Source organism: Sorghum bicolor, chromosome 4, assembly GCF_000003195.3.
Source record: "Sorghum bicolor cultivar BTx623 chromosome 4, Sorghum_bicolor_NCBIv3, whole genome shotgun sequence".
Taxonomy (NCBI): Eukaryota; Viridiplantae; Streptophyta; class Magnoliopsida; order Poales; family Poaceae; genus Sorghum; species Sorghum bicolor.
The window spans coordinates 34,703,923-34,717,406 of NC_012873.2; the positions used below are offsets into that span (position 1 = coordinate 34,703,923).

Sequence of the window (13,484 nt, forward strand, 5' to 3'; positions counted from 1 at the left end):
AAATTTTTTTTGTTCGGTTTGGAAAGGGGGGAGCACTCCAAGGGGACCTTTTTTTTTTTTGTTAAAGAAGAAAGCGTTCCCCATTTTTTGGACGGGGGAGAAAAAAATACTTTGGGCATTAGAGGGGGTCAAACCATTTGGGCCCCCTGGTGTTTTTTTTCAAAGTTAAAAAATTGTTGGGCCCCCCTTCCCCCCCCCCCCCCCCCAACCCCCCAAGTTCAATGGAACTAATCCCATAGCAGGACAAATGCACTATTTCAAGATCTTTCAAATTGAACTATTGAAGATTCCATGTGGTCAACTGCAGGTGCTCTGCATTTTGAAGGCAATGCAGCACGATGGTTGCAGATGTACAAGCACAAGAACAACTTGGGTTCCTAGGAAACTGTTGTCAGTACAGTGCAAACGCAATTTGGTCTCTATAGGGAGGCTCTGACCAAATTGTTGGAGTTGAAGCAAGACAGTAGTACTGTGTAATGTTATGCTGAAACTTTGTAGTTTGAGGGACATCCATGCACAATACAGGATTTGATGAACTGTATTTTGTCCCAATTTCTGAAAGACGTCAAACAAGAGATCAGAGTGCCGGTTCAGTCTTAAGCTCCTGACAAAATGCACCGACAATCATGTTGACCAAACTACAACACATGCCGGACTCTACCAAATTCAAAAAAAAAAAAAAACAAGGCAGCATACTCCTTTCGAATCTCCAGCTCAGTTTCCTTACAAGCCTGAGTCCAAAGTGTCTACTCCACTCTAGAAGGAGAGACAACTAAGAGACTATCGTCGAGCAAATGGTTTGAGCTACTATTGTGAGACAATTATGATCCAACACATAATGAAGTCTGCACAAAACGACCAAATGCCCAAGTAAGTGCACTAGCGGACTAGTCTGCAATGAATTGGATATCAATGAAGTGTTAGCTCAACTGGCAATTGAAGATTCTTTAGCCTATGGTTTTGGTCAGCTATCCTTAAATGCCAAGTCAGGCACTGATGCAGGAAATGCTATGAAAGTGAGACCTCTTGTTGATCATGCTCCTCTTTAGTGCAAAGTGGCAACACACACTCCTTTGCCAGTTCCACATTTGTGCAGAAATTGCAACTCCAGTGTCTGCTCCTCCAAAACAAGTTAAGTTACCCAATGGCCAGCTCCTGGTAAGTAACTCAATGATCCCAGCACTGTAGTGGTGGTCCAATGGATACATATTTGAAACAGCCATTAGGGTGCTGGATATGGATGCTTATGAGTTATGACTGCATTGTGGGATATGACTGGTTGGAAAATAAAATAGCATCCATGCATGAAAAACATGGTGCCCCTGTCCCACTAATTATCTAATAAGACACTACATTGAAACAGCATCTCTTCCTAATCTCTTTTACTGACCAGGATGATTTCAGCTCATACTTAACATGAACCAAGAAATGAGTATCCACCACTCACCTTGAATATCCATCATCAGAGCCACGAGGTCTAGCCCATGTGCCACCTGTTCGTCTGGATCGCATAGAGTGAGCGGGACTTGATCGGGCAGAGCTACTGGTTGGCGGTCCATGAGCACTAGGACTAGGGTCGTTCATACAGTTATATTCATCTTTTGGAAGCTCACCTTTGCTAAGCTTTTCAATCAATTCCTGCAGGACAGGTAAGAACATCACTCACATCATTATACCAATATAAATGAAAACTGGTAAAACCAAGGCATAAAGGAATTATATGGTGGCATTCACATAATTTTAGAGAAAAGTACAAATATTTCATTGTGTTTCTGATGGGGAGGATGGTTTGCCTGTACAAACGGCAGCCCTGCAGACTAGAGTACTGCTCAGTTATTTAGTACCCCTGCAGACTAGAGTACTGCTCAGTCATTTAGTACCCCATAGGCCCTGTACTCTCCATGGCTTAATGGAATGAGATATGATCATTCTGATATCCCAGATAGTAAAGTTTCTTCTACACTGGATATCACCTTTTGGGCCTTTGGCTTTCACAATGGGACTTGCATATTCAATACCCTCCCTCCAAAAATATAAGGAGTTCTGGTGCTTGGCATGGATTAGCCCAACAGCCTGCTACAAACTAAGCAAATCAGGACACAGTAGTGGTCCCAGCTGTCTAATAAAGAGTATGGACTTTTATCTTCTTAATGTAAGACATAATCTGCTGCCCCCTTCCTTTCTTCTTGCTGACCAGGACAGAGGCATGGTAGTGGATCAGATCATTTCATGGCTGGTCAAGTCTTTGGTCCTGTAGAGTATAAGGCAATAGGCCATACTTGTACTAGTAGAAGTACACCAGCTGTATGGCTGGTACTAGAGTAGTTGATGGCTGATTTCTTTTTTTTCTCGAACACGCAGGAGAGCTGCGTATCATTATATTAAGAAGATAAAAGGTACCACACAACCAAAGAACAGAAAAACTAACGCCAACACACACAACACAAGCCACTCTAATCATTTGAGATTACACGCACGCCGTTTACAACTTAGAAACCGACCAACTCCTCACTCGCTACTCTTCATGCACCGGACTAGTCAAAGAAAAGAGGCACCGTGCGCCTGCCATCTCCCAAAGATGTCGTTCATCATTAGTAGCGCTGAGGGCTCTTGATATGCTAGGAGTCGCTCCATCAAATACACACGCATTGCGATGTGTCCAAATACTCCAAGCCCCTAGCACTACTAGGGAATTAAAACCCTTCTTTTGGTGTTCCGGAATTATGCGCCATGATCTGTCCCACCATTCATCAAACTCTGTATCAGACGGCTGAGGAGTGAATTGTTGTAACCCAACATGATGGAGGACGGAGTACCAATACTCTCTTGCAAATGGGCACGCTATCAACAGATGGTCAGCCTTGTACCCTAGGTGTATGTAGTTGGTAGAACTGTACCTTAGAAGGTACATGTATTGGTGTATATAAACCAGCCCAATGCAATGGAAGCAGCAGCAAGTTCATTGCCACTCATTCAGTTTGCAGTTTCAGTTCAAGTCTGAAACTGTGTGTGTGTTGTGTGTGTGTGCTGTAGTAGCTCAGGGCTTTTCTTCTACCTTGGAGTGCAGGGTTGCTGTGCCAACAAGTGGTATCAGAGCCGTACAAGTCGTGTGCTAGGTCCATCGACCGGCAATGGCGGACAGTGCGGCCCGGAACGGCGGAGGGGAGGGCGCTGAGCGCCAGCTCCAACCGGCGCCACCGTAGGTCGAGGTGCGTGTGGTGAAGGAGTTCGGCGGGAGCGGCTCCTGGCCCATGCTCACCCGCACCAACTACGGTGACTGGGCGACGCAAATGAAGTGGAAGCTGCGCGCGCGGAAGTGGTGGCGGGCGATCGAGGAGGATGATCGGAGCGAGGATGCCCAGGTGGGGATCATGGAGGCGCTCATGGCCTCGACGCCGGCGGAGTACCACGAGGCGCTGGGCGCCAAGGAGACCGCGAAGCAGGCCTAGGAGATGCTGGAGTCCCTACGCATTGGCTCGGATCGAGCCAAGAGGGCGAGGATTCAGCAGCTGCACAGGGAGCTCAACGACATCAAGTTCAAGTCCGGGGAGTCGGTGGAGGACTTCACCCTTCGCCTCCAATCTCTGGCCACGCGGCTGGCCACCTATGGCAAGAAGGTGGACGACGAGGACCTCGTCACCAAGCTGCTGTGCACCGTGCCGGCAAGATACTCGCAGCTCGCCATGACCATCGAGACCATGCTGGACATCTCCACGCTGTCTCTGGAGGACGTGGCCGGGCGGCTGCGGGTAGCAGAGAGTGGCACCACACCGGCGCCAGAGAAGGAGAAGCCCAAGCTTCTGCTGACCGAGGAAGAGTGGTCAACACGCATGAAGGAGAAGCGGCGGTCCGGGGAAGGCTCTAGCCGTGGTGGCAGCGATCGCGGCGGCGGTAAGCAGCAGAGCAAGGGGCCGGCGGACAAGAAGAAGGGGAAGAAGAAGTTCTCCGACCCGAACGCCTGCCGCAAGTGCGGCAAGGTTGGGCACTGGGCGCGGGAGTGCCCGGAGCGCAAGGAGAAGAAGGATGAGGTGCACCTGGCTCAGGACGACAGTGACGGCGATCACGCACTCCTGATGGGGGTGTACTGCGTGGAGCAGAGTGGCGGAGATGAAGTGTTGGAGGCGGAGCAGAGTCTTGCGCCGCTGGCTATCCATCACTTTGATGAGCCGCGAGCGCAGGTCCATCTTGGAGTCGCCGGAGATGAGTCCGAACAACGGTGGTACCTGGATTCCGGCGCAAGCAATCACATGACCGGTTGCCGCGCCGCCTTCTCCGAGCTGGACGAGAAGCATGCCGGGAGCGTTCGGTTCGGGGACGGCTCTCGGGTGGAGATTTGCGGACGAGGGACGGTGCTGTTCAGGTGCAAGAACGGGGAACACCGAGCGCTCTCGGAGGTTTACTACATCCCCGAACTTCGGTCGAGCATCGTCAGCTTGGGTCAGCTGGACGAGCACGGCGCGGAGGTGCTCATCCGCGACGGCGTGCTCCGGATCAGGGACCAGGACGGGCGACTCCTGGCGAAGGTAAAGCGATCACGCAACCGACTTTACCTCCTTGATTTGAAGATCGAGCAACCAGTGTGCCTAGCAGCAGCGTGCACAGAGAAGCCATGGTTGTGGCATGGCCGGTTCGGCCATCTCAATTTCGATGCGCTGGGCCGGCTCGGGAAGATGGTGGACGGTCTACCGGAGATCAGGCACGCGGCGAGCTCTGCGACAGCTGCCTGGCGGGGAAGCAGAGGCGTCTGCCGTTCCCCAAGGCAGCCAAGCGTCGCGCAGTCGAGCTGGTCCATGGAGACCTCTGCGGACCAATCACACCGGCGACCCACGACGGGCGGAGGTACTTCCTCCTGCTCGTAGACGATTGCAGCCGCTACATGTGGCTGCAGCTTCTAACGAGCAAGGCTGAGGCAGCGGACGCCATCAGGCGCTTTAAGGCGCGGGTGGAGGTGGAGTCCGGGAAGAAGCTTAAGGTGCTGAGGACAGACCGCGGCGGCGAGTTCACGGTGATAGAATTCGCCACCTACCGCGCCGAGGAGGGGATGGGGCGCCATCTCACTGCGCCCTATTCTCCTCAGCAGAACGGCGTGGTGGAACGCCGAAACCAGACCATCGTTGGGATGGCACGTTCGATGATGAAGGCGAAGAAGATGCCGGGAGCCTTCTGGGGCGAGGCGGTGAGCACGGCCGTCTTCATCCTCAACCGGGCTCCCACCAAGGCGCTGAGAGGGCAGACGCCGTTCGAGGCATGGCATGGGCGCAAGCCTAATGTCTCGTCCATGCGCACATTCGGCTGCATTGGCCATGTGCGCATCACCAAGCCAGTGTTCCTTCGCTACGAGGAAGGGTCCAAAGCCTATAGGCTCTACGACCCGGCTGGCGGGAAGGTGATGGTGTCCAGAGATGTCGTCTTCGATGAGGCGGCTGCCTGGAGGTGGGAGAAGGAGACCGATTTGGGGGAAGCATCAGAGGGCGGTGGCATCAGCGACTCCTTCGACGTCGAACACCTGGTGATTCAAGGCCACGGTGCAGCAGCGGAGCAGCCGCCAGAATCAGCAGCCGCGAGGGATGCCGAGTCGCCGGTTGCAGCAGGGAAGCCACCCAGTCCAAGCAGGACTGGACACCTGGATGCGCCCGGACTGGCCGGGGAAGAATCCCCTGGCTCGCCCGAGCAGAGGACACCTGCTGCGGCCACAGTCGAGTACGCTCGCCACCTTCCAACGTCTCAGACTTCGTGGATGCCTTCCATGAAGGGGAGGAGGTGCGGTTCCGACGGGTGGACAACGTGGTCAGGGAGGCAGCCATGCCAGGACTGGCCGAACGGTTGCTCGACAACGGTGCCCACACTTTCCTCTTGATGAGCGCAGAGGAGCCGGGCACGTTTGTAGCTGCGGAGCGCGATGAAGCATGGCGGCGTGCAATGCTCGAGGAGATGAAGTCCATTGAGGACAACTGCACCTGGGAGCTTGTCGATCCGCCGGTGGGATGCCGGCCGATCAGGCTCAAATGGGTGTATAAGGTCAAGCGCGACGAGCGGGGCGCCGTCGTGAAGCACAAGGCACGGCCCGTCGCCCGCGAGTTTGTACAGAGGGAAGGGGTTGATTTCGAGGAGGTCTTTGCGCCAGTGGTGCGCATGGAGTCGGTGCGGCTCCTGCTTGCGCTCGCGGCGGCCAAGGACTGGCTTTCTCAATGGCGACTTGGCGGAGGTTGTCTTCGTCAAGCAACCACCAGGATTCGTGCAGGCGGGCCAGGAGCGGAAGGTGCTGCGGCTTCGGAAGGCGCTGTATGGACTGCGCCAAGCTCCGCGCGCCTAGAATGCCAAGCTCGACGCCATCATGACGGAGCTTGGATTCACACGGTGCGCCAGCGAGCATGCTCTGTACACCCGACGACGGGGGAAGGAGCACCTCATTGTCGGGGTGTACGTCGATGATTTGATCATCACCGGCGCGCGGGCAAGCGACATCGCTCGGTTCAAGGAGGAGATGGCCAGCCAATTCAAGATGAGTGATCTCGGATCGCTATCTTACTACCTCGGGATCGAGGTGAGGCAGGGGGCGGACTCCATCAAGCTTAGACAGCGTGCGTACGCGCTCAAGCTACTGGAAAGGGCAGGCATGGTGGGCTGCAAGCCAGTGGCTACACCGATGGAGGAGCGCGTGAAGCTCTCTAAACAGAGCACGGCGGAGAAGGTGGATGCCACCTTGTACCGGAGCATCGTCGGTGGCTTGAGGTGGCTCACGCATACCCGGCCGGACATTGCGTTCGCCGTCGGCTATGTGAGCCGCTTCATGGAGGATCCGCGAGAAGATCACTGGGCGGCGGTGAAGCGCTTGCTGCGTTACGTCCAGGGGTCAGCGGAGATGGGGCTCATCTTCCCCAAGCGTGGCGGGCTTCGGCTGTCTGTCTTCAGCGAGGCACCACCCAGGACAGGGGAAGCAGAGCTGGTGGCTTACAGTGATGCAGACATGGCCGGGGACGTGGATGGACGGAGGAGCACCTCTGGGGTGCTTGTCTTCCTCGGGGCTGTGCCGGTTGCCTGGCAATCACTGAAGCAGAAAATGGTGGCTCTGTCCCCTTCCTTTCTTCTTGCTGACTAAGGAGTATGGACTTTTATCTTCTTAATGTAAGACATAATCTGCTGCCCCCTTCCTTTCTTCTTGCTGACCAGGACAGAGGCATGGAAGTGGATCAAATCATTTCATGGCTGGTCAAGTCTTTGGTCCTGTAGAGTATAAGGCAATAGGCCATACTTGTACTAGTAGAAGTACACCAGCTGTATGGCTGGTACTAGAGTAGTTGATGGCTGATTTCAGCCTTGTACCCTAGGTGTATGTAGTTGGTAGAACTGTACCTTAGAAGGTACATGTATTGGTGTATATAAACCAGCCCAATGCAATGGAAGCAGCAGCAAGTTCATTGCCACTCATTCAGTTTGCAGTTTCAGTTCAAGTCTGAAACTGTGTGTGTGCTGTAGTAGCTCAGGGCTTTTCTTCTACCTTGGAGCAGGGGAGAGGGAGAGGGGAGGAGAGCAGGTGCTGCTCACCTCGGTGCAGGGTTGCTGTGCCAACACTTAATTGTCCTAAAATTCCCAGAAGTCCTTATATTTTGGGACAGAGGGATTGTCTTTTTTGTCGTGATTAAATTCACGCCAACTTCCCAGAAGTCCTTGACCATCTTTGTAATATTCTGCCATGTTTTCTAGCAAATTGAAAATCAACCCTACAAGTAAAAGGATATTTTACAAGAAATTCTTACTGACTTCAGAAATTTTTTATATAAATCTTCCTAAATATTATATGGGTACTTCGACAAAATAAAACAGACGAAATTCAATGTAGTACATAAAGTGGGTAACTTATATTTCTAGCATGCATTGTAAGAACATTAAGTTAATATGTGACATGGAAAACAGAACCTTAAACAAAGTGCATGTGAACAACCCAAACTGGCAAGTTTTAGATGATTTGGTAGTAGCATCAAATAATTAAACTAGTCTAGAGAAAACAATGATTCATACCTCCAAAATAGGATAAAATCGGGATAGTGCCCATGCTGATTCTTCCCCTGTTCGCTCTTTTCGATGTGCGTGCTTCTTCTGTTATCAACATTCAACAGGAGAAAAAAAATGTTTTGAGATCCAGATTACATATATAAATACAAGCCGGGAAATAATCTAGATTATTTACCTTATGGACATCAAATTTCAGTGCAAAACCCCCTACTGAAGACTTTTTGGTATCAGGCCCACATAAGCAACGCATATTATTTACAGCAATCATGTCATCAGCAGATAATCCTGCCAACTGCAAACAACATCTCCTCAGGTTCAGTGCAACTGTTGACGAGAGTTAGCATGAGATCCACTGAAGGAAATTGATTTAAGTTGAGTTCCACATTATTAAATATTTTGATGTAAACTAAAGACTTCTCTTTCAGCCAGTCCATACCACTGCAGCAGTTTATCATTTATCGTGGATCAAAATTGTAGCCCTGATTGGCTACCAATGAAAGGAATAGAAGATGCATCTCAGGTGACATTCAACCTTATTTATCAATACAAAAAACATTGCGTTGATAAAAATGTTTATTTAAACATTGCACTTCTCCATGGTGATGAAAATCAAGCGTAACTATTTAAACTGTGTGAAAGATAATTCTTCAATTGTGCCCTGGTCTTGTGTCATGGGCATAAAGAGGGGCGCTGTAGGGCGCAAGTGTCCTAGTTGGACCTTAAGCCCATTAGTGTTAATTAGTGCCTCTCTTGGTTATTGGTCTATAGGAATAGTACCATATTGTCTAGGCGCCACAAGAGGTGTTAGTCCTATGTACCTTTTATATTCAGCCCATGGGGCACAATGGAAAGGAAGCAATGAATTATGAAGAAACAATTATAGTCTCCCTTATTCTCTCAAGCTCTTGGCAAAGCATAAGGCCTAGTTATCCCAAAATATCCCCCTCAATCTCTCAAGCTCTTGGCAAAGCATAAGGCCTAGTTATCTATCTCCCAAATATCCACCTCGTTCATAACATCTGGTATCACAAGTCTGTCGATCCATCCACAGCTGCTGCCAATCCTCCACATCAAAAAAAAAATCCAGATCGCTGGCCGATCCATCTTCCACGGCCATCCACCACCACAGCCCCCAGCCGCTGCGCCTCCATCTCCATCAGCCGCCGCCAACAGCAACTATCTCGTCGATCCCCTTCGTTTCCAAAAAAAAAAGAGATCAGCCGATCCTGGCAGCCAGCAGCAGCGCCACCTCAACCCTAAACACGCCGCCGCGCTGCCCCACTACGCGCCGCCACCACCACAGCCCGATCCCCACCATCTCGCGCAGCCACAACCCCGCTTCTAGCCGCTGAGCCAACTCTCCGATCCCGATCCGATCAGCACCGTCCGCCGCCACTCCATCCCACCGCACGGCAACCATTGCATGCTAGTCCTCCAATGTTGCATGCCTTTCTTCTATTCTTAGCCGCAGCCTCCACAGCCGTGCAACATCCACCGAACCCTCAACCTCTGCATGTCGTCTATTCTTAGCCACACCAGAGATCAGGGCCAAGATTGGGCGGAAAGGAAAGACAGGGAATTGTCCGCACCATCCGCGCGGCCCTCCTCCACGCCGTCCGCGCGACGCCTCTGCGCGCGGATCCTCTCCGCGCCGGCCGCCCGTCCCCTCGGTGCCACCGAGCCCACCACCAGCAGTCGCCACCCGTTCTCCAGCAGGCGCTAACTCGATCCAAGACGACCACGGCTTCACCCCTCGCCGCCGATCCAGCAGGCGCGACCTCGACCCGTCGACGCCCGTACATGATGGAGTTCCCGCAGTTTGATGGAACCTCTGATCTGGAGGCCTTCGACAACCAGTGCGAGCTCTACTTCCGCCGGGAGCGCATCATGGTGGAAGAACGGGTATGGCTAGCTTCTCGCAATTTGAAAGCTGATGCCCGTGAGTGGTTCCGCCAAGTCACGCAAGATGAATACCCAGCATGGCGTCACTTCACCGAGCTCCTGCAGCGGCGCTTCAAACCAACTCCGCGCCCCAATCCGCTCCACCGGCTGTCCTTGGTGTCGACAACTGCCTGCGCAGCCTTGCGGATATGACCGCACAGCTGGATCGCCTCCGGGTGTGTCTCGAGAAGGAGGACCGTGAACGCCGAGCAGCTGTACACCTCCAGGCAGCAGCACGGGGACTCCTAGCACGTCGCCGAGTGCAGGCTCTTCGTGCCACAAAAGCATCGAAGGAGCAAGCAACTGTGTGCCTCCAGGCAGCAGTGCGAGGAATGCTTGTCCGTCGCATGGTGCGGCAGATACGCATGCTCCTCAGCTCGACGTTGTTGTACGTGTTCATCCACTCGGACTCGCCGATACGGCCTGCGGCTCCAATTGCAGTGGAGGTCCAAGTATGGGCGTTTCCAGTGCAGCGACCTCGCATCAGCATCCAGCATCAGGCATCAAAGGCTATCTCATTCATCCTTGTGCCTGCCGTGGTGCTAGACACTTTCAGCATAATAGCCAGCTGCTTCACACTCCACCCTTCAGCCTACATGAAGCCAGCAGAGGCGCTCTTCCCATGGGATCCAGGTGGATATCCTTCTATTTTAGTCTTCAATAAAAAGGGGAAGCCGAGATATAAAAGGCTTAACCCTATTTCGCGTCAGCTCTCCAGCTCGAGGACGAGCTGGGTCTCCAAGGGCGGGCGAGATGTCATGGGCATAAAGAGGGGCGCTGTAGGGCGCAAGTGTCCTAGTTGGGCCTTAAGCCCATTAGTGTTAATTAGTGTCTCTCTTGGTTATTGGTCTATAGAAATAGTACCATATTGTCTTGGCGCCACAAGAGGTGTTAGTCCTATGTACCTTTTATATTCAGCCCATGGGGCACAATGTAAAGGAAGCAATGAATTATGAAGAAACAATTATAGTCTCCCTTATTCTCTCAAGCTCTTGGCAAAGCATAAGGCCTAGTTATCCCAAAATATCCCCCTCAATCTCTCAAGCTCTTGGCAAAGCATAAGGCCTAGTTATCTATCTCCCAAATATCCACCTCGTTCATAACATCTTGGCCTCCTGTGAATGCCAAGCTGGTGCTACATGCCGCTCAACACTCCATTTTTTTCAAAGGAAAAGATGATCTCCCTATCTGTCATCACATACGACAGATGGCAGCTCTCATTTCCCCGATCAGAGAGCAGAGGTTTATCCAATTATAATGTGCATCATCCAGTGCATGACCGCAGCAGATTTACATCCACCCCACGAGTTCTTACTCACACTGACACAACTAATGAACTTAAAACATCCACCCCAATGCATCTGAAAACTCCTTTTCTGCACAAAGTGTGCCTGCTGGAAGAGCCCTAATCAGGTGCACTAGATGCCAGTGAAGGCAGAGGCAGGAGCAGGAGCTTCTAGCAACGTGGAGATACGACAAATTAGACTTTAGTAATCTGGTCAACTCTTGCTCCTTTTCACAACTTTGTACTACTGCCCTATGACATGAGGCTGATAGTATGTCCAGTATGGCCTTGTAGTTGGTAGTATGGCTGGTATGGCCATTGTATTTGTTGGAATATAAGTGAATTGGCCACCTCTCTCCATCAGCTTAAGCTTTTGGATTGAGCTGGTTGGTGCATGCAACTCAATATGGTATCATTCGCCTAGGTTTAGATTTTAACCCTAGCCGCCGCCGCTTCCGCACTGCGTGCCCCCGGAGAGAGGTCGATCTCCGCCAGGGGCAGCACCCCTCTTTAAGCGCCCGATCATATTGATCCGGCTGTCGTCGTCGCACAGCAGATCGGGATCTCCCCTACGTCATCGCCAGGTTGCCGCCGCTGCCTTGTCCCCGGGCCCGTCGCCGGCTGTCGCCATCAACACCTGATCTTCATCGCATGGAAGCAGATGGATATCGCCCTGTCCTGTGCCGCCGTGGTGGCGGCCAGGGCCGGCCACACGCCTCGACCCTGCGCTGCCATGGAGGCAGCCAGATCTGGCGTGTCGCTATTGCCGAGCGGATCTGCCCATCTCCACCTTGTCTATCTGCGTTGGCGCCTTCGACCCTGCGTGTTCGTGACCCGTCGTGCGCCTTGCGCCACCCGATCGGGACGCACCGCAGCCGTCGTGTCGTCTTGCTGGGTACACCTGATCTGCTGCTGTATCTTTTTGGTTTGCCTGATCACTGATCAGGATTGAGTCGCCCACCGCCTGTCGACCTCGCGCGTTCTACTCTGGCATCGGCATCGACTTCATCGACACCGTCTCCGAGTACTACGCGCATCTTCTCCGAGCAATAGGGCTGCTGCTGTGTCGCCTCATTGGGCTGCAGCACCGCCGCCCGTGTCTCTGCTTCGTCGTTGCATCTACATCGCCGTCACCTGTGCATCAATGACTTGCGCAAACAATGCTGCGCCATCCGTCTGCACAAGGTCTTCGTCCTGCTGATTCGGTCTTCGTCATCGAGCTGCCACTACCCGTGTCGTCGCTGAGACATGCTCGCCGACGCGTCTTCTCCCGTATTGCTTCTTCTTCGTCCAGCATAACCACACGCTGCGCCTCGATGCTTAGGCGGCTGACTGCATCGACTTCGGCATCGACCCTCCCGTTCCTACCCCGTCTGCCTCGATTGCGTCGTCGCCCTTCTTCTACGACGGTCCTGATTGCATCGACTTCGGCATCGCCCCCTCCCACGACGACTGCCTCGACGCGTCACTGTCATTACCATGGTGCCCCTTGTGTGCCAGCAGCTCCATCGACACGCAACCCAACTACAACTACGTCGACCTCGGCTATCTTCAGCACGACTTCTTTGGCCACGGCTACTGCGCCCTTACGCTCGGCTACCTCGACATCGGCATAAAGGGCTACCGCCTTGCATGAGGACTCATCGGCTTCTTCTCCAGCCACAGCATACGCGGCGCATCGACTGTTATGACTGCGGGGGGGATGTTACTTATCATTCTTCTCTAGTCTTACCGTCTGTAACGCTCCCGCTGTGACTGCAGGGGGATGTTAGAGTAAATAGGAATAGTACCATATTGTGTACCCACATAAGGTGTTAGTTCTAATCAGCCCATGAGGCCCAATGCAATATATAAAATATTCCACCAATTATATTTTCCTTCGTATTTGGTGAAAGTAGAACATGTATATATATACAAGTGCTTGGGCAGCTGCAACCCAGTTCAGGTAAGCAGCAGAACTCCATTGTGTATTTGTGCTCTTTCTGTTCCCTTCTCCACTGATCTATCTCTCAAGTGTGTGTGAGGTTGAGGGACTACACCTGATTGCCAGCTAATGTTTAGCGATTTAGCATCACAGCTGAGCTAGGAGAGATCGATGGTGATGTCTGGCGGAGGTGGGTGTTCCCTCTCCCTAGACCTGAGAGGACGCCGGACGTCTTCGTCACCAGAGCAACAGCCATTCTTGGTGCAGAGGACAGTGAGGGAGATTGGGAACACCGTATCCAATTCTCACCTGCACCAACTT

The 13,484-nt window shown here is 52.5% G+C and overlaps 1 protein-coding gene across 6 annotated transcripts in view; it reads right to left on the reverse strand.

Annotated features, from left to right (window-relative positions):
- LOC8081667 (probable protein transport Sec1a) overlaps window positions 1-13,484 on the reverse strand; it is a 59,280-nt gene that overhangs the window by 8,387 nt on the left and 37,409 nt on the right. For 3 of the 6 annotated variants that reach the window (XM_021459109.1, XM_021459107.1, XM_002453722.2), the window contains 3 exons: window positions 8,189-8,305; window positions 8,020-8,097; window positions 1,448-1,638 (listed from right to left, as the gene is read on the reverse strand). In XM_021459109.1, the coding sequence (XP_021314784.1) occupies window positions 1,448-1,638; window positions 8,020-8,097; window positions 8,189-8,305 (386 nt within the window). Of the gene's footprint in view, window positions 1-1,447; window positions 1,639-7,545; window positions 7,722-8,019; window positions 8,098-8,188; window positions 8,306-13,484 lie in introns of all 6 variants that reach the window. The other 3 variants (XR_002452229.1, XR_002452228.1, XM_021459108.1) reach the window with 3 other exon arrangements.